The sequence below is a fragment of the Macrobrachium rosenbergii genome, chromosome 1 (genome assembly GCF_040412425.1).
Source record: "Macrobrachium rosenbergii isolate ZJJX-2024 chromosome 1, ASM4041242v1, whole genome shotgun sequence".
Classification (NCBI taxonomy): Eukaryota; Metazoa; Arthropoda; class Malacostraca; order Decapoda; family Palaemonidae; genus Macrobrachium; species Macrobrachium rosenbergii.
The window spans coordinates 48,487,727-48,514,239 of NC_089741.1; the positions used below are offsets into that span (position 1 = coordinate 48,487,727).

General features: G+C 35.4%; 1 protein-coding gene across 1 annotated transcript; it reads left to right on the plus strand.

Moving 5' to 3' along the window:
- Positions 1-511: 511 nt before the first annotated feature.
- Positions 512-26,453, plus strand: LOC136835163 (core histone macro-H2A.1-like). The gene is made up of 9 exons (XM_067098411.1): positions 512-1,004; positions 6,843-6,949; positions 10,302-10,463; positions 12,363-12,489; positions 13,176-13,288; positions 14,499-14,679; positions 15,226-15,400; positions 17,743-17,907; positions 23,060-26,453. Exons 1-8 carry the CDS (start codon positions 824-826, stop codon positions 17,903-17,905), a joined length of 1,209 nt encoding a protein of 402 aa, XP_066954512.1. The 5' UTR covers positions 512-823; the 3' UTR covers positions 17,906-17,907; positions 23,060-26,453.
- Positions 26,454-26,513: the final 60 nt, after the last annotated feature.

Below are 26,513 nucleotides of genomic sequence, written 5' to 3' on the forward strand. Positions count from 1 at the left end.
GATAATTTTTTTTTTACCACAGACTTAGGAATAATTAGCCTCCCCTTAGATTTCGGGTTGCGAGGTGATAATTTACAATTCATTAGTAATTCGCTAAAAAAACACGAATTTTTACAAGGTAAAAATTTTACAAATTGAGCAGTTCATAATAAAGTGCTGAACGTGGTCTACTGATTATTCAGTTATATATAAATTTGCTTTTACTTCTCAGGTACGTATGCTATCTTGCACGTGTTGTCAGTAAAATCATAAACAATAACATTTCTTACATTTGGTTACTATTTCACGCGGCAATTTAATCAAGCAAGGAAGAGATTTTTAAAATTTCATTTAAAAGTTGATGGTAATTATTTTGTGATCATCCAAAGGCAACACTAAACAGCTGTTTATGACAGCTGGGGGAAGATGCGGCCTGGTAAGTGGGTAGGCGTTATGGTTGATTGATCAACACATGTTAGGGCTTTGCAATGTCAGGCTAAAACAAGAGGAATCGTGCATTGATGATTCTGGTAGTCGAGCATTCTTTTTGAAGGATCCGCGTTGCACCACTTTTGATCACCAAGTATTGTGAGGCGTCTGCTCCAGTATAAGCGTTCGAAACAAATTGAAATGAGAAGAAAAAGAAGCAGCAGATCCTAATTTCCCTCGGAAAGGGATCGGGAAATAGGCTTCGATCTAAACAGTAAACGTTTCCTGACACCGGCGGTTTAGTTTAGCCTTCATTTCTCCCGTCGTCTATTGGCCAGAGAAGGCGTTCAGCGTAGTGGCTAATATCGATTACATTCTGTTGAATTTAGACTAAGTTACAAGAGTCCTAGGGACCATGTCAGCCAGAGGCATAGCCAAGAAGAGACAGAAGAATATTAGCAAGAGTCAAAGAGCCAATGTCTTGTTCCCCGTAGGGCGTCTCCACCGTTACCTAAAGGCAGGACCAGGGACTCGCAAACTGAGGATAGGAGTTGGGGCGCCTGTCTATGCCGCCGCTGTCATCGAATACCTTACAGGTCGGGACAGAATTTGTAGATTATGCATGACTGTATGGGCTTATTGCCGTAGTTTATTGTCAGTTCTCACCGTGCCATTATCATTTACGTATTTCCATAAAGAAAAATAGCTTTCAAAAATACACCAACACATGCGAAGTCAATTTTCTAAACACCCGTGAGCACAAGAGAATCGGCAAAGGTCACTTGATGAATAAGCTTATCAATAGGCTTTAAACTATGACACCTAGCTCATTGAGTTTCGTAAAATTTCATTTACATAATATTTACGTTTTTTGAATGATGACATTTCTACCAAGTTGTATGCTAATAACCCAGTCACCGACTCACCATCACCTAACCTAATTAAACATTAGCCAGTGCTCGATCGGCGTAATATTGCCCTTTCATCGAAAGTGGCAGCAAAATACTGGTATCAAGCATACCATTAAGAGCCTGTTTTTTTTCTGATGGTTAGAGCTTGTATATATAAGTATTATGGGTCCATGTGAATTCATGGCCTTGAGTGGCCTTTTATTGTTAAGCACTGTTTTCTTGCTAGCTTACAGTAGGCCTTCATTTTCCCTATCCTTGTATATACAGCTAAACTAGGTTAATTATCAGTGATGAGTAGACTAACTTCTTTTGCATTAAGAAAGGAATAGTGAATTTGCAAAGAAGTTACTGAGTGGCATTTTATCCTGATGTAGTCAAGCACAAACTAGCCTAGCCTTTGTGCAAACTTATCTTGGTAGTCATTGATGGTCCACTCTGTTATTTATTATTTTTACTACTCTGAGGGTAGTGGCATATCCCTATCAAAGTTGTCCAACCAAAATATCAAATAATCATTTTGTTGCCTCTGTCATTCTGGACATGTTTGAAGGGACTCATAAGTGATTGAAATTGCATTGTTGCTACTATGTTTTTACATACTGATGAAAAAAATACACTGTAAATACCTTGCATTTGCATGTGAAAGGGAGGAATTTGTACATGCATTGATGTTCTCTGGTGCTGGTCATGTTGCTGTTATTAGTGTTCTTGAGAACAGTACTCAGTGTGCTTGTTTGTTCTCCAAAATTGATATAACTGGACTCCCTTACATCCTTATATTTGGAAACAAACGTCAGCATTATGTTGTTAATGAAATGACAAAAAAGTTAAGCAAATGAAAATTTTGGAGTCAGGTCAATTCAGAATTACAAGAACCCAACTACCATCTCTGCTACCTTGAATTAATATAGTGACATATTTGAAGAAGCAAAGGATCATTACCTGAAAGTTTTCAGTATCAAGTACTTGTTGTTAAACATTAAACTTGAAAGTTAGATTTTTAAACTATGCTGGCACAAGGTCAGTTAGTGTTCCTAGGGGAGGCATATTGGATAAAATGCTCTTTAGAGACCAGACTCAGGAAGAAAAATTGAATATATACTGATTTCTATCTAGTGTATGAACCAAACATTTAGGCCTATGCATATTTTATCTTTATTTTTGGTGTAAACCCCGTTGTTTTGTATTTGCTTTTCCATTTTATCTTAACAAGTATGGTGGACTTGGTTTTTTGGAAAGGGGAAAATGAAAAACAGGTGAATTACAAAAACAGTTAAGTAAAAAATTTTTAACACAAGCTAAACTGGGAAAGAAGATTTAGTTTGTGTTTAGTAAGTAACAGTATAAAAACATGTAAATATAAAGCTTGAAGACTGTTCAAGAATTACAGGGATGCATCCCAACAAAATCTGATGTTTGGTTCCTGCCTGGTCTAGTTAGCTCCCAACCTAATTTCTGAGTGCCTTAAATTATAGTTTGAACTTCAAGAATGCATCCTAACCTAACCTAAGGTGTGGGCCTTACCCCTTCCTCAGCCTAACTTGGCCTAGAGTCTGTAAATCATGGTGTGAAATCTGAGAATGCATCCTAACATAACCTAAGCTAGAATGCTGTGCTCTGCCTGACCAAGGGTCTCTTTAACGTGCCTATCCTACTTTAAAAATTGCTTACTGTGACTCTGTAGGCCAGCTATCTTATGCTATGAAAGTTTGGTTGAAATTAGTCATATTCTTTGGATGTTAGTAAGAAAAGTGAATACAGTAAAGGAGTCTTATCATAATTACTTTGCATTTTTGGAAATCATACCAATGAGAAACTGTTGCCCAAATTTATTGAAGTACTTATTTTTGCAATAACAGCAGTGGTTTTCACATGCAGTGTAGGTTTTATTCTTGATCATTAAACCTAGTGTTAATGGTAGCATACGTGAAGTAATCCCTATTTGCTTGTTAAGTTGTAAAAGACTGATTGTAAGTTTTAAAGATTTATTTAGTTTTCTTGTACAGTATGTTGTTGGTATGATAACCAGTGTCTTATGGAACACCAGCAAGGAAGAAAAATTGGGAGGAATTTGGAAATGTACTTATGTAAGAGAATAAGAGATATTGAGAGTTTTGATCAACATGAAAGAAACAATAGGCAGAAAAAATTGCACGAGCTCATGTTGTACCAACATGACCCCTTGAGCTTTTGTGGCACTTAGTAATTATCTCCTTGCAGTCACCGGTACTTTTCATCAGATTACAGACTGACTTATTCACCTATGGAGAGACAAGCTCCTATCTCTACCTGTGGTGAATCCTATCACTCTTTCTTGAGCCATGCCTTCCTTGAGCCATGCCTTCCTTGGTAGAGTTGTTCTTGCATGTAGGTACTTTGGAGCTGTGAACAGCCTTCAGAGTAGAGGCTTCAGATTGAGATATCACTTTCAAAGACTTATTTTTTGCTAGCTTTTAAAGCCTTACTGAAATATGTTGGTGAGCTGCACAGCCTTTCTTATCTTGTTCAGCACTTGGAGGGATGGGAATCCCTCTTGTACTTGTTCCTGAGTTTATAGTGAAAATTCAAGTCCTGTTAGACTATGATGAAGGACTGAGATTTTTTCAGTTCCTCCCTCCAGGACTTGATTAGTGGGGAGCTGGTTGAGATGCTTATTATTCCAGTGCAAGCCTTGCAGCAGTATCTAAGGAGAACCTGACCTCTTAGAGCATATTGCTGATGTTTTATTGTAGTACTGACAGCACAAGGTGTCCAAGAACACCCTGTCCTTTTGGCTTTATGGAGCCACCTAGCAGACCCGCAGTTCATCCTGTGAGGAGGATGATTATCTGGTTCATGCAAGGCTTATAAAGCCAGTGGTATTGGCCAACCCCTAATCTACGTATCAGAAAAACTTTTCATTTGTACGAGTAATGAAGACAGTTACCTGACAGCACCAGAGTACCTTTCCTTCAGTTTACCATGGTGACATTGCCCACAAGTCCCAGAACTCTTTCCTTAGGAAGTGTGGTTTCTGCCTGTCAGGTTGCATTCTCTCTCTAAGCTCCTCTCTGACAAAAAAGTCTTTCACCTAAAGAACTCTGAGGGCATAAAGCTGGAGGTTGTAAGGTGAGCAACTTGCTTTTCTCCCTCTCTTTTTCCTTTTTTCCATGGTCTACAAGTCAGCAGCCAGGCCAAACATGTGCTGGACGGGGAGGGAGGGGCTGACCCAGACGTTATGCCTTATGACTCATGCTCCCCATTCTTTTCATTCAGTGCTTGGTTCTCTTAAGTTTTCCTAGAGCAAGATTACAGACACATCTCACTCTAGCCCTGGGGTCTATCGGTCTTGTATCCTTTTGCCAAATTATTTAAGAGGTTATAAGTCACCCACTCATTATTATGAATGGGAACATGGCATTTGTAGGTCAAGATTCAGCTTGCCAGTAAGTTAAGAGACCATTCCACACAAGGAGTGGGCTTCTACATTAAATGCAATGGTTTGTATTTCTGCAGGGAACCAGTATATATAAAATTTTATAATAAATTTGTATTTTTCCAAGGTATACAAACCAGAGCCATGATGTATCATGGCTCTGGTTTATATCATGATTCCACCTCAGCTGAACTGTGCTGAAGAAAATAATTGCTAGTGTATAGGAGACAAGTTGGGAACACCCCCCTATTCAGCCACCTACCATTAATTTACCACCTTGCTACTGAGCCTTATTGGTTGTTTCCATCCAAAGGTGAGGAATATGTTTTCATATAACGCTCTGGTTTGGATACTGGAGCCTTGATGGCTCGGTCGGTAGAGCAGCAGACTCGGACTTCATAAGAAGTCTGTGTTGCGGGTTCAGATCCGCAGCCGGCTGGTCTGATGGCGGACACTTTGCTATCCGTGTAGACACCCTGGGATTATGTATGTAATCAATGGATAGGTTTGCTGAAAGCAAATGGGTGTTACAGACTAATACACACACAAACAGCCACTCCAACATCTTCTAAAAATCATAACAAGATACTTACGCCTTAACTTTCGGCCTAAATCGCTCACGTCTCTCTTATGCTGGGAGAAAGGAGCTGGGATTAAACACGATACATATACACATGCTACTGGGTCTAGCGATGTCAGGCAGGGCAGCCGATTGAGGCTATGGCCTAACCCAACACCAAATCAAAGTCCTTCAAAGAGGCACACGGGTTACCCCATATGAAAAATGGGAAAAAGCACGTTAAACGAAGAAGCTCTGGTTTGGATACTGTACAAATTCCTTTTAAAATTTTATATTTTAAACAACATAATTGTTGGTCATAAAAATAACATGATGCAGATGATTACTAAATGAATAGGCAGTTAGTATTTACCAGAGATAAAGAATAGGTTATTGGGCTTAACTCTTACAAAACCAAGGCTATATAGATTAGCCAAAACACACCTCACTCTGACGTTACTCCCATTCAATGTGCTTCCTTGTTCTGGTTGTTAATAATAATATTTAATGATACCTGTAATGCGTGTTAATTGTAACTCAAAGTATATTTCCTTTAACATTTGGAAATGTATAACATGTTACAGAAAGGTAGGTATTGTTTTTGAGGCTTCATAACGCCCCATTCTCATATATTTTGTTCTATCCTTTGTAGAATATTTTGCTCTTTTCTGAGTGCTGGTAGCATCTATGAACCTCAGTCTGTTGGTGAAATTTCTCAAATTGATGGTTTTACTTGTACCAACAATGTCAGCTATGATTTAGATAAAATATTTTTTCACATGCCTCTTCCATGACCTTTATTTCAGTAGGGAATATTTACTATTACCTTGAGTATGCGCTGTTCAAGTTAGTACTGTGCTCCAGCATCTGCATCCATGTTCTGTGATGCTGATGTCTTTATGCCCAGTACCAGAGGCCTTTTATTCTTTTGAATATAGAATAGACGTTACAATGTTTCCTTCAATTGTTGTGCTCATTTTCAGGTTGTAACCTTTTGTCTGTACCATGTTCAACCATTTAGAGTATTATTTAGTGTACTGGGTGCTTACATGTCACTAAATGGAGTGTGACAATATATTCAGTAAAGGCCACAGGAAGAATAAAAGAAAGGAGTACCAAGCACTTTCATGTTATTTCAACACATTTTCAAGGTATTCTGACAGATTGAGGGTTGTTGCCCTTAAAAAGTTCACTAAAATGTTTTCGGTGATTTGGCAAATCTTTTTGTGTGGTCTTGGTTCAAAGTAAATATGTTTGGTTAATCTATTTAAATTTGTTACTGAATATGGTTAATCTATTTAAATTTGTTGCTGAATAGGAATACTGTGTTTAAATTGTACACTCCACTTAGTATTGAAGGTTTGTCTTGATTTATAGGTTGTCATTAAACTGATCCTTGTACTGCTCATTTTCTTATATTTAATTTGAAATATGTTATGTCCCTCTAGGTGTTGTCGAATTTTTCGCAGGTGTTTCCTTTTTTTATTTTTTATTTTATTTGATACATATTTTAGTACTCTTTGTTTGAGTTGTCTTTCCATCTTTTCAGCTGAAGTTCTTGAACTAGCAGGAAATGCTGCACGTGATAACAGGAAAACCCGCATAACACCCAGACACATTCTTCTTGCTATAGCAAACGATGAAGAACTTCACCAGGTATGCGGATTAGATATTATTGTCATTATAGTGTGCAATACAGTATGAACATATTGTGCATGTTGTGAAATGAAATATACTTTTACTTCATTTTAGTCACATTATGCAGAGGAGGTATTTACTTGTTCCTACAGGAATACAAACTAGAGCCTTTTATGTAGGAGTATTCCTCATCATGAACTGCAGTCTGTCATTGAAACTTAATAAGAGAGGCATTTCCTCCACACAGTGCTCTTGCTGCTGCAATGACAGTTCTTGCCATCAACAACTTCGTCCTCAGTTCCTCTGCAACCTCCATGCTGAGACATTCTCAAAAGATCAAGGAGCTGCTGCAGGTGTTGTGGCCTTCTCACTGCATTCCATGAGACCATTCTCTCTGTGCCTTTCAGTTACATTTGGCTTCTCCCAAAAGTTTCACTCCCACATCAGTCTTAGTGGATCCCATTACTTTAGGCATGGCATCATCCTTTAAGCCTAAGTGAACTACAGTTTTGGTTGTTTCTTCTATTCCTACTTGACCCCCACTTCTTATACTGGGACGGTGTCCTTCCTTTTTGTCCTTGTATGGTCGAAGGAGGATACATGCAGACCAGACAGTGGTCAACTGGCTGTCCTTGAGCACAGTCCTGTTGCTGGTGTGATGTCAGTTCTTGCCATCCCCACTGCTTTTGCTTTAGTCTCTCTGGAACTTCTACTCTGAGTCATTCCCAGAAGATCAAGGAGCTGCTGAGAGTGATGTGGCCTTCTTTTAGCATTCCAGGAGATTGTTCCCTCACTCTCTCCCTTCTTGGTAGTACATTTAGTTTTTGTCAAACGTTTAATGCCCATCAGGCTCAGTGGATCCCATAACTAAGCCCTGGCTTTGCTCTTTAAGCCTAAATGAACTACAGTTTTTGATTCTGGTGTTCATGCTGCTCTTGTAGCTCTTGCTCTTATCTTTTCAGGGATGTCTGCCTTTGCCTTGTTCTCATTTCTTCCTCACCTTCCTCGTTTGCCTTGTCTTTGGCTTGGCAGAAGTGCAGGAAGAAGGTATAAAAGGCTGTTCTCCACAAGAAGGCTAAGACGTTTCCTCATACAGTAATACCTTGAACTTGTGTGAGGTTAGGTTCCAGATCCCCTTGCGCAAGGCAAGGATTCACATAAGTTTGGTACAGCCACTAAAAATACTAATAAATGCTTATTTCTAGAGTATAAACACTAAATACGACTCTAATCTTGCTCCCGAGGTATTAAGCTAACTTTTAAATGAAATTAAAGTTACTGTCATTTCATTTAAAAGTTAGCTTAATACATTACCCTTAAAAAAGAAATAAATGGTTAACGTAAAAATAGAGTACAGTATCATAATGGGTACTGTATTTGCCACACTAAGCGGCGTTTACGTTAACCCTAATTCATGGGATGCCATTTTCTTTTTCACTCAGAGTAAAAGATTTTTTCTTTGCATCACTAGATAAACTGAGTCATAACGAAGGTACACAATTCAATAAAATAAAGAAAACCTACATAATGTTCGTAGAGGGTAAAGATAAAATTCAATTAATTCAAAATTACGAACTGTAAAGGTAAGAATGTACAGAGAAATAATAAGTTGTAAAAATAAGAGAGAGAGAGAGAGAGAGAGAGAGAGAGAGAGAGAGAGAGAGAGAGAGAGAGACACACACATGCGCATTAAAAGTATTGGATTAAAAGTATTGGACTGTAATACAAATTTTCCATATTGATTTTACGCTTAAAAGCATGAAAACTTATAAAATACTTCAAAAATTAAACAAGCACTTTCTGCAGGGGTATCATGTCTTTGAAAAGTGCAGTGATTTTGTGAATGGGTATCACATCTTGTAAAAGTACACTAACTGTACATGATATAATTACATGTAATACCGATTGCACCAGCACTTTTCTCCGAGCTTAACAAAGTAATTTTCACAGAACACTAATACAACTCTTAGCTATTTCTCTGATATGTTTTAGTACATTAACGAATTCATTAGTAATTTGTCTGATATGTTTTAGTGCATTAGTGAATTCATTTTATCAGACCAGGGCAACTGAACAACCTCATCTTGAGGTCATGCGTGGTCCTAGTAACAAAGACTTTGCGATTGGACATAATACAGTAACTGTACTGCCTTTTCATCATTTATGTACAAAAATATAAATAATACAAATTTTCCATACCGATTTTACACTTAAGAGCATGAAAACTTATAAATTACTTAAAAAATTAAACAAACACTTTCTGCAGGGGTATCATCTTTGAAAAGTGCAGTAACTTTGCTAATGGGTATCACATCTTGTAAAAGTACTGTACACTAACTGTACATGCTGTAATTACCTGTGTATCGTATTTATGCATGTACAAAAATAAAGATAATACATTTTCCATATAGATTTTACACATAAAAGAATAAAAACTTACAAATTACTTCAAAAATTAAGCATAAACATTTGTGAAAAAATCCTGTATGCCAGTTGGATTGGTTCCAATGAAAAGTTTGCCCGTCTGTAAATTCGTGCAACTCGAATCGCTTAAGATCGAGGTACATAGTTCTGGTGTTGGGAGTGACGATGATCCCAGCACCCATTTTTGGGGCAGGAGGAACATGATCAGTAAAACAAAAAATTACTTAAAATTTCATGATCCCTTGCTGTTTACTGTGAATTTATCAAATGCAGTCCTTAAAATAAAATGCTTGGTTTGAAAAAATGATTCATTAAAAGGGTTGATTACAGTTTTAAAGGAAAGTGAGCTGGACATGATCCTGAGTAAAACAAAACAAACTAAACAAATTTCATAAAAATGGCCCTTCTACCCAAAAGCAAAGAATCTGTTTAACAAGACTCTGACACTCCAGACTTTATCAAATGCACACAAACCCAATAACTTGTGAAAGATCCTTTAAAATCAAACAAATTGACTGTCCCAGATGGTTTGAAAAAAATGATTCAAAATAAATCAAAAAGGATATTCTAGCAGAAGGTAATAACTTTTTACATTCTGTTTTAAATTGATAAGAAAATATAAGCTGATTGTTTTTTTCTAATTCTCCTCCTTTTTTTTTTTATTATTTTTTATATATCTTGAGATTCCTTTTCTGATGTCATTTATAACTAACCTGTGCACTGGACAACTTTTTGTGTGACAGACAAAAGAATGACGAACCTAGGAACATTTTACTATATAAATACCTGTATTATGTACATTGTATGATTACCGTGATTGTATGAAAAAATTTTGTATGAAAAGTGTTTTGAGAAATAAACATTCCAGACTTGAAAATTTTGAAAACAATTTCAATTGCTATGCTCTTTATTTTTTGCCTATTAATGAAGATAATTTTGTCAACAGCTTTTACGTAATGTCACCATTGCATCAGGAGGTGTTTTACCAAAGATACATCCAGAATTATTGGCCAAAAAGAAAGGTGGCAAATTTGTTACCGGAGGCAACACTCCTGTTGCTGTACCTTATAAAAAACCTATTGCAACCAAACCACCAGCACATAAAAAGGTCAGTATAAGAACTTATACATTTTTATTTGGCAGTATAGAGATTTGCCTTGTTCATGATTGTTGTCTGATGGTTTGATTGTGTTATGTCCAGTCAAAAACCAATGAAGTTCCTACTTGAGAATTTTTTGTTGTTTTTTGGTCTGTTTTATGTGCAAAAGTTTGTTCGTTGTTACGATACTTGATGTTCATGCGTATTATGTTACGATAATTGAAAATTGATGGCATTATGAAGCCTTTAGTTGGAGCTTAGGTTCAGTTTTTTATAATTATTGTAATGAGAGATTCCCATTATTAATATTCATAATGTTTTGTTTTGCATGCTTTTAATTGCAAGCCACCACAAATTTTCATCTTAGAAATGCAGTTTCTAAACCATTCTAAAAGACTGACGAACACGTATTTGGAAACCTGATGTGTTTGCATATCCATTACTGTACATGAGTTTTTTCTAGTTGAAATTGGCATTTTGAATATATTTGTCACTTGAATATTGTAGGTTTTGATTTCACTATCATTATTGGTGGATTTCTCATCAATAATTAAGTGCAATTTTTTTTCCTGAGTTTTGCACCCATCCATGCTTGCCTGCAGAAGAGACTCATAGGCTAGAATGTTGTCCCTAGAAAGAGTTTTATTTAGTGCCATTGTACTCATGCTTTTATTATAAAAATGTAGAATTTCAAGCTTGTACAAAAGATGAAGACTATTCATATATGGTTGGAAATGTAGACAACCAGAATTATTATTTTTTCATCCTCGACATAAATATTTAAACAAATTATTAAAAAAACAGGAACTTTTTAAAGTTAGTTAAATATTTAAACAACTTATTAAAAAAACAGGAAGTTTTTAAAGTTAGTTAACTAAAGAACCTGATCTCCAGATATTTTAGGGGGTGCCAGGATTTTGTCTCAGCTCCCAGCCTCTCTCACCTGACCATCTCATGCAGTGATCAGTGGTTTCACAAATCTTTTCATTTAGTGCGACAATTGTAAAAAAAAGAAAGTTGAATTTCTTGGTGCTGTTAAAAGTGCCAGCATGAAGTTGAAGGAAGTGAAGACTGCAACAAAATATCTAATTGTTAGGTTTCCTATGTATGGTGGATTCGTGTTGAGATTCCCTACCATTGGGGCATTAATGTGTTTACTGTAAGGTAGAGAGAAAAGTCAGTCTGTGAAGCTGTTTGCTGAAGCTACCCTAGAAGGTGCACGAACACTGTATCCTTCCTTAGTATACCATCTTTTGCATCCAAAAGACTGGCAGTTGGAATTTATCCATTCCCTTCAGTGATGAGGGATTACGCTGCCCTGATCATAAACATGATGGTGCTAGGACAAACAGTAGCATTAATCTGTCTTTTCCCAAAACAAAGTGGTTTCAAATTGGGCATCAGTGGGCAATTCACTGCATTTTTGTGAAACATAGTCCTGTTCATCCTGTATGAGTTTCAGAACTGTTCAGAATGAATAACTGTAGTAGAGTTACCAGTTCTGGTATGAGATGCAATAGGATTTTGTGATAAGTTGTGTCAATTGGCAGACAAGTGTTTATAATTTTGGGTGAGGTTGGATACTCCAGTGTAGATAGTTCAGAGTTTTATGGATAGTATGTTTTCATTTGGTCCATTGAAGACCTATTTTTTATTCTGAATATTTAATTCATGTGAACATAGAATGTTTACCTTGTTATAGACCACCTTCTGAAGTCAGCATTTATATTATATATTAAAAGGGTTCATTTGCATCTCAGTATTATATTTTTTTATTGTAAAGGAATTAAAGAGGATAGTGGGGGAATAATTGTAATACATGCTAATCTGGTAAATTACTTTTAAATTCATCAAGGGTTATCCTATCCATTTGATTCTATTGTTTCATTGTCAGTTTTGATCTTTCAGCTTCCAGCTACAAAAATAAGTGATAACACTGGAGACACAGCAGCACCAGATGCCACCGACACATCCATACCGAATTCAACCAATACACCAAATAAGACACCAAATGCAGCTGCTAATGTACCCGCAGGTTAGTCTGTCTTAAATTTTTGTATGCTTCTTTCTTCTACTTGTAAAAATGACAGTTGAAGTGCAGTTTTTTTTTGGTCAGTTTGATATTTTTATTTGAATTTTTGTTCCTGCTTTTCCCCAAACAGAGATGTACATAAAGTTCTTGATACCATTCATATAATTCTAGGGGTACTCCATAGTGGAACTTTTGTATTCACAGGTTTGCAAATAAGTATTTGAAAATGAAGAGTATCAGGAAATGTGCGCACTATTTATAAAATGATTGATATTGTTAAAAAAATACTCAGATTACTGAATTTAAGTGTAGTACTGTATTAGCATTTCCTATATCTAGTTGAAAGAACTGATCTTGGTAGACAAGTCCCCATCAAGTGCACTGTCAGTTTCCGTTTCAGCGTTGAATGACCTCATAGGTCCCAGTGCTTGGCCTTTGGCCAAAATTCTATATAGTATTCAATTCAATTGGCAGACAAGTGAAGCAAAAAAAGAAAAAATAATTGAAGCTAGTGGCAACAAACCCTTCCTTTCAGTTTTATCAGAATTATGAAAATATGGATAATATTTTTGGTCTAAAAATAATGTTACTTGTGCTTTAGACATTATAATTTAATATTTTTAACTCGGGATATCTGTAAAACTTTGTAATATTGTACATTATCATGTTTTCATTGTTATTCTCCATAGGATCAGCATCGCCACTGAAATTAAGAGCAAAAGGAAAGGACATGGGCACTATACTACCGCCACCAGGATCCTTCACTGTCCTCTCAGAAAAGAAGCTTTTTCTTGGCCAAAAGGTTTGCATTTTAATGTATACAGTATTTTATTTCTGAAGCAATTACCATCAACTAATTTCAGAAAGGAGTCTTACAGCAAATTGTCTTTTACTAATTGGTAAAGCATTAATTATTAATCGCCTACCAACAAAGTTGGAATTATTGATTTTGCCTCTGTTTGTGTGTCCGTGTCTGTCAAAGTTGCCATGTCATTGCAGCTGCCCCTATAAGTCACTGTCAGTGTGTCTATCACAAATACTTTTAAGCATAACAACTCTTACATTAAGGGACATCATTCAAATTTGGTGCAAAGGTAGATGTGTGTGTGAAAGGAGATTATCCTTATGTCTCTCTGTCAATCTAGTTGTCACATTTACCTAATTTTCACTCGACAACTTGCAAGCTATTAAATTGTCGTATGGTCTTAAGAAGTGACTCAGAAGATTCATATGATATTGAAAGAGATCAGAGGGCTGCAGAGATCCTCACTATGGTTGCTTGATGCAGCCTGACAACTTGCTCAGCATTAACCAGATGACATGTGTAAGTAATGTAAATGATGTTCAGGGCTATGCCTCATCTCTTGTACCAGCATATCACTGTTTTTGTGGCACCTCATAAAATACATGTTATTTTCCAAGTGTGATTATTGGAGATCATCAGAGCAATTCCTAATCTTGTCAGAATTAACTTAATCTCATGTTGTGAATGCCATAAAGGTAAAAACTTATATTTGTATTTGGTTCTTCATTGTTGACGAAGAAGAAATCTTTGTTTATTCTCAACTACAGTGAATCAAAACATAATAAGAAATAAAGAATTTCCCAATGTACATCATGCTCGACGTAGGTTAATTTGCATTAATGAAAGAATGGCTTGGAGGTGTGAGTTATAAAATGTAAAAAATCAGTTTTGCAAATGAATTATGGACAGTAATGCACAAATATGACAGCAGTAGTGTATAAGATGTATTTAAGAAGCTGACAAGATATGATGAGAAGGTAGAGTCCTTTAGGTAGCTTTAACCAGCTACCTGGTCACATGCATTCATGATTTCATTGACTGCTTTATGTATTAATTTTTGGTGTCGTACTTAACTGATACATACTTATCTTTAAAATGCATCTAAAAAGTAAATGTACAGAGAGTGCCAGAAAAGAAAATTTGTGAGTTTTTGCATACTTCATGAAAATATTTGTAAGTTATTAATTTGATTTTTTTTATGTTGCAGCTGACCGTGATCCAATCTGATATATCAACTGTTACAGCTGATGCAGTTGTTCATCCGACCAATTCTAACCTGGACTTCCTTGGTGAAGTAGGTCAGGCTTTAAGCAAAGCAGGAGGAAAGGAGTTTGTACAGGAAGTGCGAGACTTGGCCAATGGTAGTGGAGCTTTACAGTCTTGTGATGGTAAGTTTTTATTTTAAATATTACCTATCTTGATATGTCAGCAGTATTTTAATTCCGCCTTGCTTATACATCGTTAACATTTCAAGAAGCTGCATGAATATGGTTTGAAATTCTCTTTTTATGCATATGGTTAATTAAACAGTACTCTTTGATAATTATGAGCGTAGTTAAATTTTGTGAAACAAGATAAATTGTATATTTGCAGAACAACTCATTTGTCATTGTTATCGTGGAGGACATATACCTTGGAATCAGTTTGCAATTTTTGGCCATCTTTATGGATTCATCCTTTGTGAGACTTACATAGATGGTTTAAAATCCTCAGTAAATGACATCAAAATGTCATAAATAAAAATTAATATTCTGCTAATGCAGGATATTATATTAATAATTTGAAGGTCTTTACATATACAGATTCAAAGGCTCAGCTTGAGCTGAATTTTAAAATGTTATCCTTCAACAATGGTGCTAAACTTTCAGAAATGATGCCTTTCATCAAAATGAATTTAGACCATTTTGATTCAATATAATTATTATTTATTACAGTTGCTGTTTGCAATGGGTTCAAGCTTCCAGCCCGATGGGTTATTCACGTCAATGGGCCGACTACTGGTGATACTGATGCTTTTGAAAAATTAGAACGTTGTGTCAAGAACTGCCTTGTACTTGCTGATACAAGGAATTTGAAGTCATTGGCATTGCCTTCCATTGGTAGTGGCAAGTAAGTAGAGTAATACAGTATTTGGTAAATGAAGCTTTTCCTCATGAACAGATTTTGATTGAAATTTCATGTATAGTAAAGTGTTTTAATTGGTTTTCATTTACATCTGTTGTTACTTGACATATACTGTTCATATTTACCTGTGTATCTAAAACATATTTTTAGTACAAATATTATGGGTTTTTACTATTATTGTATGTGTTTATACTCATAACTAACTTTCGTGTGGTGACATAGTATTTGTGTACCATCTCGATGGTTAGACAAGACTTGTTTGTGTGCTTCATACTGATTGGCCATTGAGCTTGGGTTTGTCACTGTTTGGTGGTTGTTGTCTGGCTGGTAGTTGGTGAGGGTGTGTTGTATGTTCCTGTCCAGGTTTATGGTTTCTGTTTGTATATTTTTGCTTTTATTCATTGACTTGATATTTACATTCAATATTGTCTTACACTTCAGTGTGGTGGTTCTTGTTAATGATTATATTTTGACCATTGTTTACTGTCATGGTGTTAGTTTAGTAAATTAGAGCATTTCTTGGTGTCATTTAACATTAAAACAGCCTTTAATAATAAGGGAAAATTTATCTTAAAATACTTGAAAGGACATTCCTCACAAGTATGTAAGCCGTCTGTATGTTAAGGTGATTGCAAAGCAGGCTCCAGTTTCTTTTGTAACACACCACTTTTCCTCACCATGACTGAGATCAGCACAAAAGGGGAGTTTACTTCAGGAATTCCAACAAGCAGGAATGGATTTTAAAAGCCATTAATACAATGTTGAGAGAAAGAGAGCCAAGTTGCTGTGGACATCACCAAGGTTTGAAAGTTGGCTTTGTTGCTTGGCTGTGTCTCAATTCTTCATATTAGAATGGATTGCTGCCTTCTCACAGATGTGATGAGTTGAGATGTGGCAGCAAAAGGATATCCCCAGTCCCCTAATTACCTAGGACACAAAGAACTTGAGGGTGTCAGAACTTTTCAACTCATTCTTGTTTTCAGAGATCATAGGGAACCAATGAAAGTTGATTGATGGCAACTAGGGTGGAGATTTTCACTTTGGGCAATGCAGCTTTATCCTTGAGTCTGGATTCCACTCCCAGCATGAGTCAGTGGCCAAGGTTATCTCCATCATTCCAGGTGTACTTTATCGCATCCATTTACCTCCAGTTTTTTTACTCCATTGAAAAGGCTGTGGTTGTCCTTTCAGCCCAGGGATAGTGGCCTGCCTAGAGTAAAGCTCCATGGTTAGGGAGTTACAGGGAAATGAGTACAAATTCCCTACTGACAGGTCTCCATTCAGTGGGAATACTGTACTGTATGTCCAAAAATTCTAAAGATGTGGTAGGAAATAATCACAGAGGTGGGTTTTTTTTACCTTTGCCAGTGTCGGCATGGTTGCAAAGTAATAGCATAAGACATTGAAGATACCAGAACTATTGTGTTTTAGGCACATGGTATTTTAGGGCAATGTCTCATATTTTGACAATCTTGCAAAGTATGGATTGTAGTCGGGTATTTTCTTCCTGTAGACATTGGCTGGTATAGATATTGTTTGCATGCTGTAAATGCTAGTGTTTTTCTAGAATTAAACCTAAAATTAATTACTTATATTGGTAATCTGTGGTTGAATCCATGTCCACAGGTTAGCTAGGTATAGACTGATATTTGAAAGTTAACCCGTCTTCCGTAATCAAGTTGATTCAGGTGGTGTATATTAGTGTTCACTATGCTGAATCTTGACAGCCAGCGCAGTTTACTTATAAAGCAAGTTACTATGATCAAAAGCTTGAAATGCTATTTAAATTTTTGTATGAGGTTTAATGAAGATGGTAAAAAAATGGAATTACTTTTATTTTGATGCATATTTGTGCACTTATTCTTATATTTACATTGCTCATGTGTTTAACATGGGGATTGTGTTGGTATGCATTATTCAGATGGGCTGTGGCTTTTGTATTTAGGGTGTATTTGTTGTTTTACGACTGACATTAAGTGAGGCTTTGTTTTTGGTACTTAGAAGAACTGTGCTAGTCCACAAGAACTGCGCTAGTCCACAATTTTTTTAGTGTTTTTTCATGTCCAATGTTATTAATTATGGTTGGTGGTTCATATATAATTACTTTGGCTGTTGACTTCTGTTATTCTGTCTAGCACTTTTGGTGTTTACACTATAACAGTGTGGCTTTTCAGATATTCATTTATGGTTAAATGCATGGGCATACCAATACATTGTTCTTAAGAATACTTTAGTACAGTAATGCAATTTTTTCCTAGAACATTGTTGATAATTTCCAACTGTTTTTCATTTTCCACTCGTGCATTACCAAATGTCTTTTTCCCTAGGGCTGGTTTTCCAAAACAGCAAGCAGCACAAACCATAATTAAATCAATCTGCAGTTATTTTGTCAACGTCATGTCATCATCACTGAAGCAGATCTATTTCGTCCTTTATGATATGGAAAGTATTGGCGCATATACAGCAGAGCTTGCAAAGCTGGATTCTTAAAGGTAAGAGTTGTGGAAAGGGTTTTCACTGAAGTGCTCAGAAAGGTTCGGTGCATGATGAAAGCATTTGCTTTATAAGCATTTTTGCAATTATAAACTATTTAAGTGGAAAAGTCCACAAGTTGGAAAGTTGGGAATGTCAAAGTAGATTTTGTAAAAAAATCTATTCAACTAAATTATAACTTGTACAAGATTAAATTTGATAACTTTTACAGTTACGAAATATAATACTGCATTATTTTACAAAATATATAATTTGGATCATATTTCTTTTTTCATGGTCTGCATATTAATTAGTTTGATGAAAATTTTTTTTATAATATGAAAAGTAGAATAAATTAAAAATCAAACTGCAAGAAAATTCCTTGTTTTATGCAGGTTTAAGTATTTTGTCCGAATCATTATGAAATATTTCATTATGTTTAGATATGAACAGTCCTAACAACCAAGCTATCAGAGTATCATCTGTATAAAGAGCTTTCTGTTAAGAGAATGTTATTTTGCGCAAATAAAATGTTAAAACGTAAGAGGGTAGAGTTTGGCATATCTAATGTTATCAGATTATCATCTGTTTAAAGAACTTTCTTTTAAATGGAATAATTGTATTTTAAGTTAGCAAATAAGATGCAATTATAAAAATATATTTATAACTTCCTTTCTTATATTACATGCACAGTAGTTCACTTCACTGAAGGGTGGTGAAATGCACTGATGTATGAGGTTAGGTCGGCAAGCCTGCACAGTAACTTCTAAGTCTTTTTAATATCAAAAACATCAGATTGAAATAGAATACTTTCACAAATATGAAGTAGAATTCAGGTATATCAGTTAAGGAAATTGGGAATATTGTTTTTACAAATGAATGATTTATTGGGAGTCACATAAGCCTAGAATGAATGGTGACTTCCAACAATATGCGAGTTACTGCTGTTTTTGGGGTTACACTAAATATCAGGATGTGAGTAGCATTCATGAACTGAAACTGACTAGAGTAACCACTTTTGTTGAATATATGGAATGAACAATTTAGCATTGTTTTTCTTTATGTTCAAAAGGACCCGTTGACTTATCTTTTGATATTCTTGTTCTTTAATTATATTCAAAAGCATTTATTGAAATTTTATTACTGTAGTTAATTTTTTTTACTATATGAAATTTTTTATTGTTGCTTTTCAATTCGACTTCGTACTCACTATCAGTATTATCTACCAACTATTACAGTGTACCCCTGCCTATTCGTGGCTTCACCTATTAGCAGATTTTTCTGTGGAACATATATACGCATTATTCTCAGAAAATTTGCTTATTTGCGGTATTTTTCAATAAGGAAATATTCAGAAATTACTGTATTTTCGTATTTTCATGACTTATGCACTTTTGTGTGATAAAACTATTAAAATATTCAGGTACTGTCAGTCCCTGGTTATCGGCGATCTGGTTTTACGGCGTTTGTCTAGTGCCGAAAATCGTGATTTACGCTTATGGACATGGATAATTGGGTATTGGCGCCGATACATACCTAACAGAGGCGTCGATAACCGAAATGATTTTCGGTGGCAGAAGTGCCAGAAGTTGCCGATTTTCAGTTAAAGGCAATTTTCAGTTATCGTCACGCCATCAGAACGGAACCCCCGCTGATAACTGGGGACTGCCTGTATGAGCATTTTTAGAGGGTTTTTTTTGGTGTTTTGATCTATCAGAATAGGCAGTTACAAGTATTTTTAGAGGGGTGTCAAGTATTCACAGATTTTAGCTATTTGCAGGGGTTAGTGGTACGTATCCCCCACGAATACCGGGGATCGACTGTATTGATGTTAATTATAAAGTACTGTATATGGAAATACATTATTTTTACTTTTCGGGTGTACCTCACTATGAGGAGCATACGTAATCTCAAGGAGTAAATGACTTAGCCCTTGAGCTTACTGGCTCAGGATGCATACACAACACACACACACACACAAAGAGATAACAGAGAGAGAGAGCTATTCTTAGTTAGAGAGAGAGAGAGAGAGAAAGAGAGCTTTTCAGTATCCTTGACCAACTGTGGGCAACATACAGTACCTCCCCTTCGTGGTCTGCGTCAATATGTCCAGTTAATTGACAGGTACTTGCACCCCCTGCTCTGAAGAGTCTGAGAAAAAGACTGGGAATGGTAGTAATGTCATGTTTATCTATAAAACTACAGAGAGAGAGAGAGATTTTCAGTATCCTTCATAGGGTATTTGACCACCGAGTGGCAACATCTTCTACCCTTGCTGTCAGTATGTGTGTCAAGATATTTGACATAATTATTATTTAATGTTATTATTTAATCTTATTAAACTTAATATATTTGAAAATTAGTACTGTTAATCATTATTTTATCATAAAATGTATATGTAGGAAAAGTACAGTATTTAGTCACAAAAATATGAAAATACATTATATTGCTGTATGAAAAAATCCGCGAATGGGTGAGTTTTCCTGCGAATAATTTATAGATAGGTTCCACAGAGAATTCCATGAATTGCTGAGTCGGGGAATTGTGAGAACGTGAATCCGGGGGAGTTTACTGTATATATTTGCATAACGGCTGTAAAAGATTACATTATTGATTATGAAAATCTAGTAACACACAAATGCTTAACAGAAATCATAACGCATAGCATATGATACAATAGAAATTATAATGCATATCATATGATACCTCGCCTTTCACAGATCAGGCAAGGATCAGTAGGCCTAGTCAAACAGCATCCTATATTTTGATTATGATAAATAGTGTAATAAAAAACTTTTCTAACGCCATAAACACAAAGCATATAGGCATACAGATTTTGAGTGCTAAAATAAAACCCTCTTCAGAAAAAAAATTGTTTAGTTCATGTCACAAGAAAAACTTGAAACCACAGTTCTTAAAAGAAATAAGAAACAATGGAATGATAATAATTGTGACTGCCTTTAAGTGGAATGTTTTTTGTGTGGCTACCAGGATACCTGACTGTCCACATTATATCCATTAGCAAGTGACTTCTTCGTTTCGTATGTTTCAGGTCAAGCTAGCCTTGTGCTGGCTCAGGCTCTTGCTCCAGGGCAACCCATAACTGAGTGACAGAAACTGTTACTCTGTTACCATGGCACATCATGTGCCTGCACTGCCAGGCAAAGAGTTGCCAGATACTGCCATACGCCTATTGTCTGAAACACTAGGGGAACTGATGCAATTTCTAACTCATGCAAAAGACTATTTTCTAATGTACAAGACTATATTTTCTAACTTGTATAAGGCTATATTTTCTAACTCGTACAAGACTATGTTTGCTAACTTATACGACTATATTTTCTTAAGTAACTATTCTCTTTCTTTCCCAGTTTAAGCTAATGCATATTATATGTATAAATTTAAGTGTGATAAAATTAGACAAAAATTCTGGCAATATATTAAGACCCCTTGGATTAATTGTTAAGTCCAAGACTGCCATCTGTAATAATTATAAAAAAATTATGCATGTGATACAGAATTCAGCACCCTAAATAAACTCTATAGATTACATGTGCAATATACAGTAATGCACAGTCTCGGCGGGTTGGTTTGTGGCGGCTACGCAGTTTTCTGAATATGCAAACCTCCCTCTGAAGATGGTGATATTACTGGAAGAATGAGTAGGCACTGTCAGGCGACATATGCCAACCCACTCCTCTCTCCCTGAGAGGGGTAGAAGTTCCCAGTAGCTGCCAGTCAATTATAGTGGATTATTTACCAAATTTTTTCGTCTGCATGGACTCATGAGTTTGTTGTTATTTAGCCCCTATTTAGTGCTTTTTTTCTTATAATGAGCCGCAATAAGCTCGTCAATGAGAAAATAAGTCAGATAATCGTTCTGCTTAAGGTGGAAACTGTAACTAAGGATATTGTCGATGTTGTGGGCATTTAGTGAGCGAATTGTGCAGCGGAGGGTAAAAAAAGTTCAAAGATGGCTCACTAACGCCCACAGCATCGGCAGTATCCTTAGTTGCAGTTTCCACCTTAAGCAGAACGATTATCTGACTTATTTTCTCATTTGACGAGCTTGTGCGACTCATTTATAATAAAAAGCACTAAATAGGGCTAAATAACAGCAAACTCGAGTCCATGCAGACTAAAAATTTGGTAAATAATCCACTATAATTGACTGGCAGCTGCTGGGAACTTCTACCTCTCAGGGGAGAGAGGAGTGGGTTGGCAGATGTCGCCTGACAGTGCCTACTCATTCTTCCAGTAATATCATCATCTTCAGAGGGAGGTTCGCATATTCAGAAAAATACGTAGGCGCAGCCCACCCAACCTGCTGAGACTGTATATGGGGCAAAAGTTTTATACAGTACTGTACAATGCTGTATAATTTTTATGCTGGCGCAAAGTCTCATCCTTACATATGGTAAGCTGCCACCCATATCTTGCAAGACAATTTAGGTTAATTCCCATTATCTAGCAATGCCTCTATTCATGAGTATGCCATTACACAAATCTAGAATAAGTTCAATGAAAAAGTACTGCTGAACCTTAATTTTTCTTGCCTATATTGTCTAATACAATAACAAACATATTCCATAAATTACCGTGAATTCTTCACTGTGATCACATTATATATAATGATTTATTTGCTTTTCTATCCATTCCATGAGAGAATGCCTTGTTGAAGTCACATGGTTTCACCACAAATTATTCATATTCTAAGGTTGAAGCTGTGTTGAGTAAGAAGGAATCATGCAAGATTTAAGGACTGTTCATTTTATATGTACAGTACACTACAGAAGCAAAATAACTGTGAGAGAAAAGGAAAGACCAAAAAAGAAGCTAAACTAGTGCTTAAAGTAAAGATTTTTCTGATTCATCAAATTATAGTAGTAGAAAGTGAATAAATAAAACCCCCCACCAAATACAGAATGTGCCTGACATAGCTAGGATACTTGTGCACAGATATAATAAAAACATTTTTAACATCTTTAATACTTGTAATTTATTGGGATTTTAATAAATTTGGATAAATTTATATATTAGAATGAACCTCTTAGGAACAGCCCTTTAAGTTAATATTGTAATTCTTCCTTAGTCACAAGGTGAAGAATATACTGTATGTTTCTTCTTTTTAAATTTTAACATTCACATTAATTCAATTTTCACATTCAACAGATGCCACTGCCTATGGTAATTGGATAAAAGCCTCAAAATAGTACAAGATAACTCTCCCGATTGAAGAGGCTGTATGACTTGGATCGCTCAACTCGGTAGATGGTAAAAAACATACTAAAATCCCTGTAAGGAAAGTTTTGTTTCTTATGGTTTTGATGCCCGTTAATATGATGGTCAGACTGTTTGGGAGATAAAGTAAATTTTTTATTAGTATTTAGATAAGTATGTCTTGAATCTAGCCTGAGGATCGTGTTTTTTCGGGAAAACTACAAGAAATTTGACTTTCATGCAGATCCTTTAATAGGAGGGGATGTTTGATCTATGATTTTTAGCATCTCTGTGTAACACAGCCTCAATGTAATAATCATACAATTATGTGCAGGAAAGGTTAAATTTCATTTTGCTTTGTAACTCAATTGTTTGTGGTGTTGTAGAGCAAACAATTGCTTTGGAAAAACTTATTTTTCTTTTCAGCTTAGTTGTGATTTGAGGATTTTTTGCATGTGAGGGTTTGTTTTATCCATGTGATATATGCCATCGTTAGGTAAGAGATGTACGCTTATGCCTCGATTGTTCAGGATACTATCATAGGTAAGGTTTAGGTAAGGCTTGTTGGGATCTTGTTTGACTGGGAATGCATTATAACAGAAGTTGACAGTTGTTTAGAAGAGGTGCAAGGTTAACATGCTAGATTTTTTGTAAGTGATCCTGTTAATTTTCAGAATCGGTGAATACGTAAAGGTTAATATTGGAGACAAACATTTTGTACAGGTGTAGCTTCTATATAAGTACTGTACAGTTAAAAGAATTTACTGAATGAATCAGTACTCAAAGAATTCATGATACGTTTCAATTATTTTTCATAAAAAGCACATGTTGTTATAACTTAATGCAGTATTTTTCACCATAGACGATATAACATTGTTTGAAAAATAATCAGAGTGGAATTATATACACAGGTTGAAAAGTTTTTAATGGTGTGATGTTGCACAATGTGTGAAAATGAAGAATATGGAATAGCTTAGTATTATATAACCTTACCTAATTATGTACTTACAGTATTTTGGTTATGTTTGCCTTATTGTTTGAAAGTTTATACAAAATTTTTGGTAATTTAATTTGTATTGTGATTGGTTTTCTGTGGTGCTTTATTGACAAGTGATATAGTTTATTGTGTTATTATTTTTTCTGTAGTCTGTTGATACCATGATAGTTATTAAGCAGTCTTCTTTCACAAGTTGTTTGAAGGGATGAAGATGGTGTGTATAGTGTTAGAGATTATTAGACTGTCATGAAATGCGTGGAACCAAATGAAATAACCAGGTCATTGCAGAAGCTGCAGCAGTTTATTAAAACAAGAACATTATAATGTATAAACATATTGTATGTGATACCAAAACCCGTAATGCTGTTGAAAAATGAAATGCTCTTCTTTAGCAGCATGTTAATATAATTTTCTGCTACTACTGTTGGTAATAAGCCTTGTTTCCTTAGACATTACCAGTAAACTTTTAATCTTAAAAGTAAAATGAGAATAAGTGATAATAGCGGTGGAGTACAGTACCTTCCTTAGAATAATATCTTGCCATTGAAAATCTCTTTGTTTCAATACAGAACAAAATTTGGCACAGGGATGAAGTCATTGTGTGAGTATTATTGTAACAGAATGTAACATTGTACTGTATGTGTTAAACATATTGTTTTTAAGTCCATAGTACGATAACTATTTTCAGTGGGAAGGGTTCTCCACAATCAGATTACAAAAAGTCACAAAAGTATACGTAATGGTTTTGTTAGTCACAAAGTATACTTTTTCTGATCTGTTAACTTATATTATTTAAGAAGGCAGCTTACTGTGGATTGACTTTGCATGTATGCTATAACTGCAAACAAATAAAACTTTCTTTCAGCACCAAAGATCTCTTACTAAATGTAATGTCACACTTGCATATTACAATAGCAAGTAACATTTGGAAACCACTGCAGTGTTAGATGAAGGCCATTGTGTGTTGTGATCATTTAGTGTGTCTCGCTAGAGATTTGAAGGAGCCAGATCAAGGTAGTGCAGGCAATGTTTTAATTATTAGTTGAACTTTGATATGATATTGAGATTCTGCTTTAGGGGAAGCACTTACTTTGCGATTGTAGACTTTACATTTTTCATTTCTTAGGTTTTATGTGGATGTATTTATTGAGGTTGACCTATGATGATGGTATATCTATATCCAGTGACTACTCAAGGGAATATGCTTTTTGTTGTCCTCCATATTTTGAAATATAGGGGTTCTTCCACTCCATACATTATTATTGGTTCTTTTGTTTTGATTGGAGTAGCTCTGAAATTGAAGTACATTTCAGCAACCTTCAGAATATGGATACCAGGTATTTAGTCCCTTTACCATAATATTGTCAGGTGGTGTTTTGTATATTTCAATACCCTAAAATGATCTCGATTTAGGTAGAATAGGATGAGCACAGGAATGGGTCAAAGTAATTCCGGACGTTTTGTAGAGATAATCATCATTATATTGCCTAAAGGGTAGGGCATCTGAGACACTTTGTAAGGTTTAGTAGCTAAGTAATTAATTTTTTTTTCTTAAGAAACATACATAAAACCTCCATATATCAATATATATAGCTTTATATGAAAGTTATTACTGATAAAGTGAGTTTTTCACTTTTGCTTATCTCTTTCTTTTAGAATTCAAGTGGTTTTCTCGTGATAAACTAATTTATGGTCTTCACAACTGTACTACCTTCCCTTTGTGATATGATTTACCTTGCAGTTTAAATCTTATTATTTATCTGTATCCAACAATCTGCAAATTTTTCCCATAACCACAAATGATGCCATATTTTCACTTTTCAATTTATTACATCCATCCAGCTTATGAACTGTTTGTAAAAAAAAGTGTGGTACTGTAATAGTAGATCACGAGCTGGACTAAAGCAGAAAGACTTTGAAGTAAACTTATTTTTCTTATTCACATTTGGTCATTTTAGAGTGCACTTGAGCATGGTATCTCTTATCCTCTTCCCTTTTCATATACATAATAAACTGTAGGTTACATCTAATCCTTTAAGGTTGCTGTGCATGTTAGAAGACTGTAAATTACAGTATTTTTCATATTTTTGTCTCTAAGTGCTTGAAAAAAATTGCACTAATGGGGTTAAGGCCTCATAGAAAATTGTTAAATCTCTCTCTCTCAAAAAAAAAGTGCAATTATAGTTGACCTTTTGGGAACCATTCATTCATCCTCATTGATGCTATCAGTAGCAATTACTTTGACATGTAATTTTACATAATGCCCATCCCCCATTGTTTTCCTATTAATTAGAAAGTGTTTCTTGTCTGATGTTACATCTTCACATTTTCTTAAAAAAAAAATAAAAATCCAATGTAGAAGGAAGGTTTTGCTGTCGGCTTTGTCCCTCCAGTATCACATTATCTGTA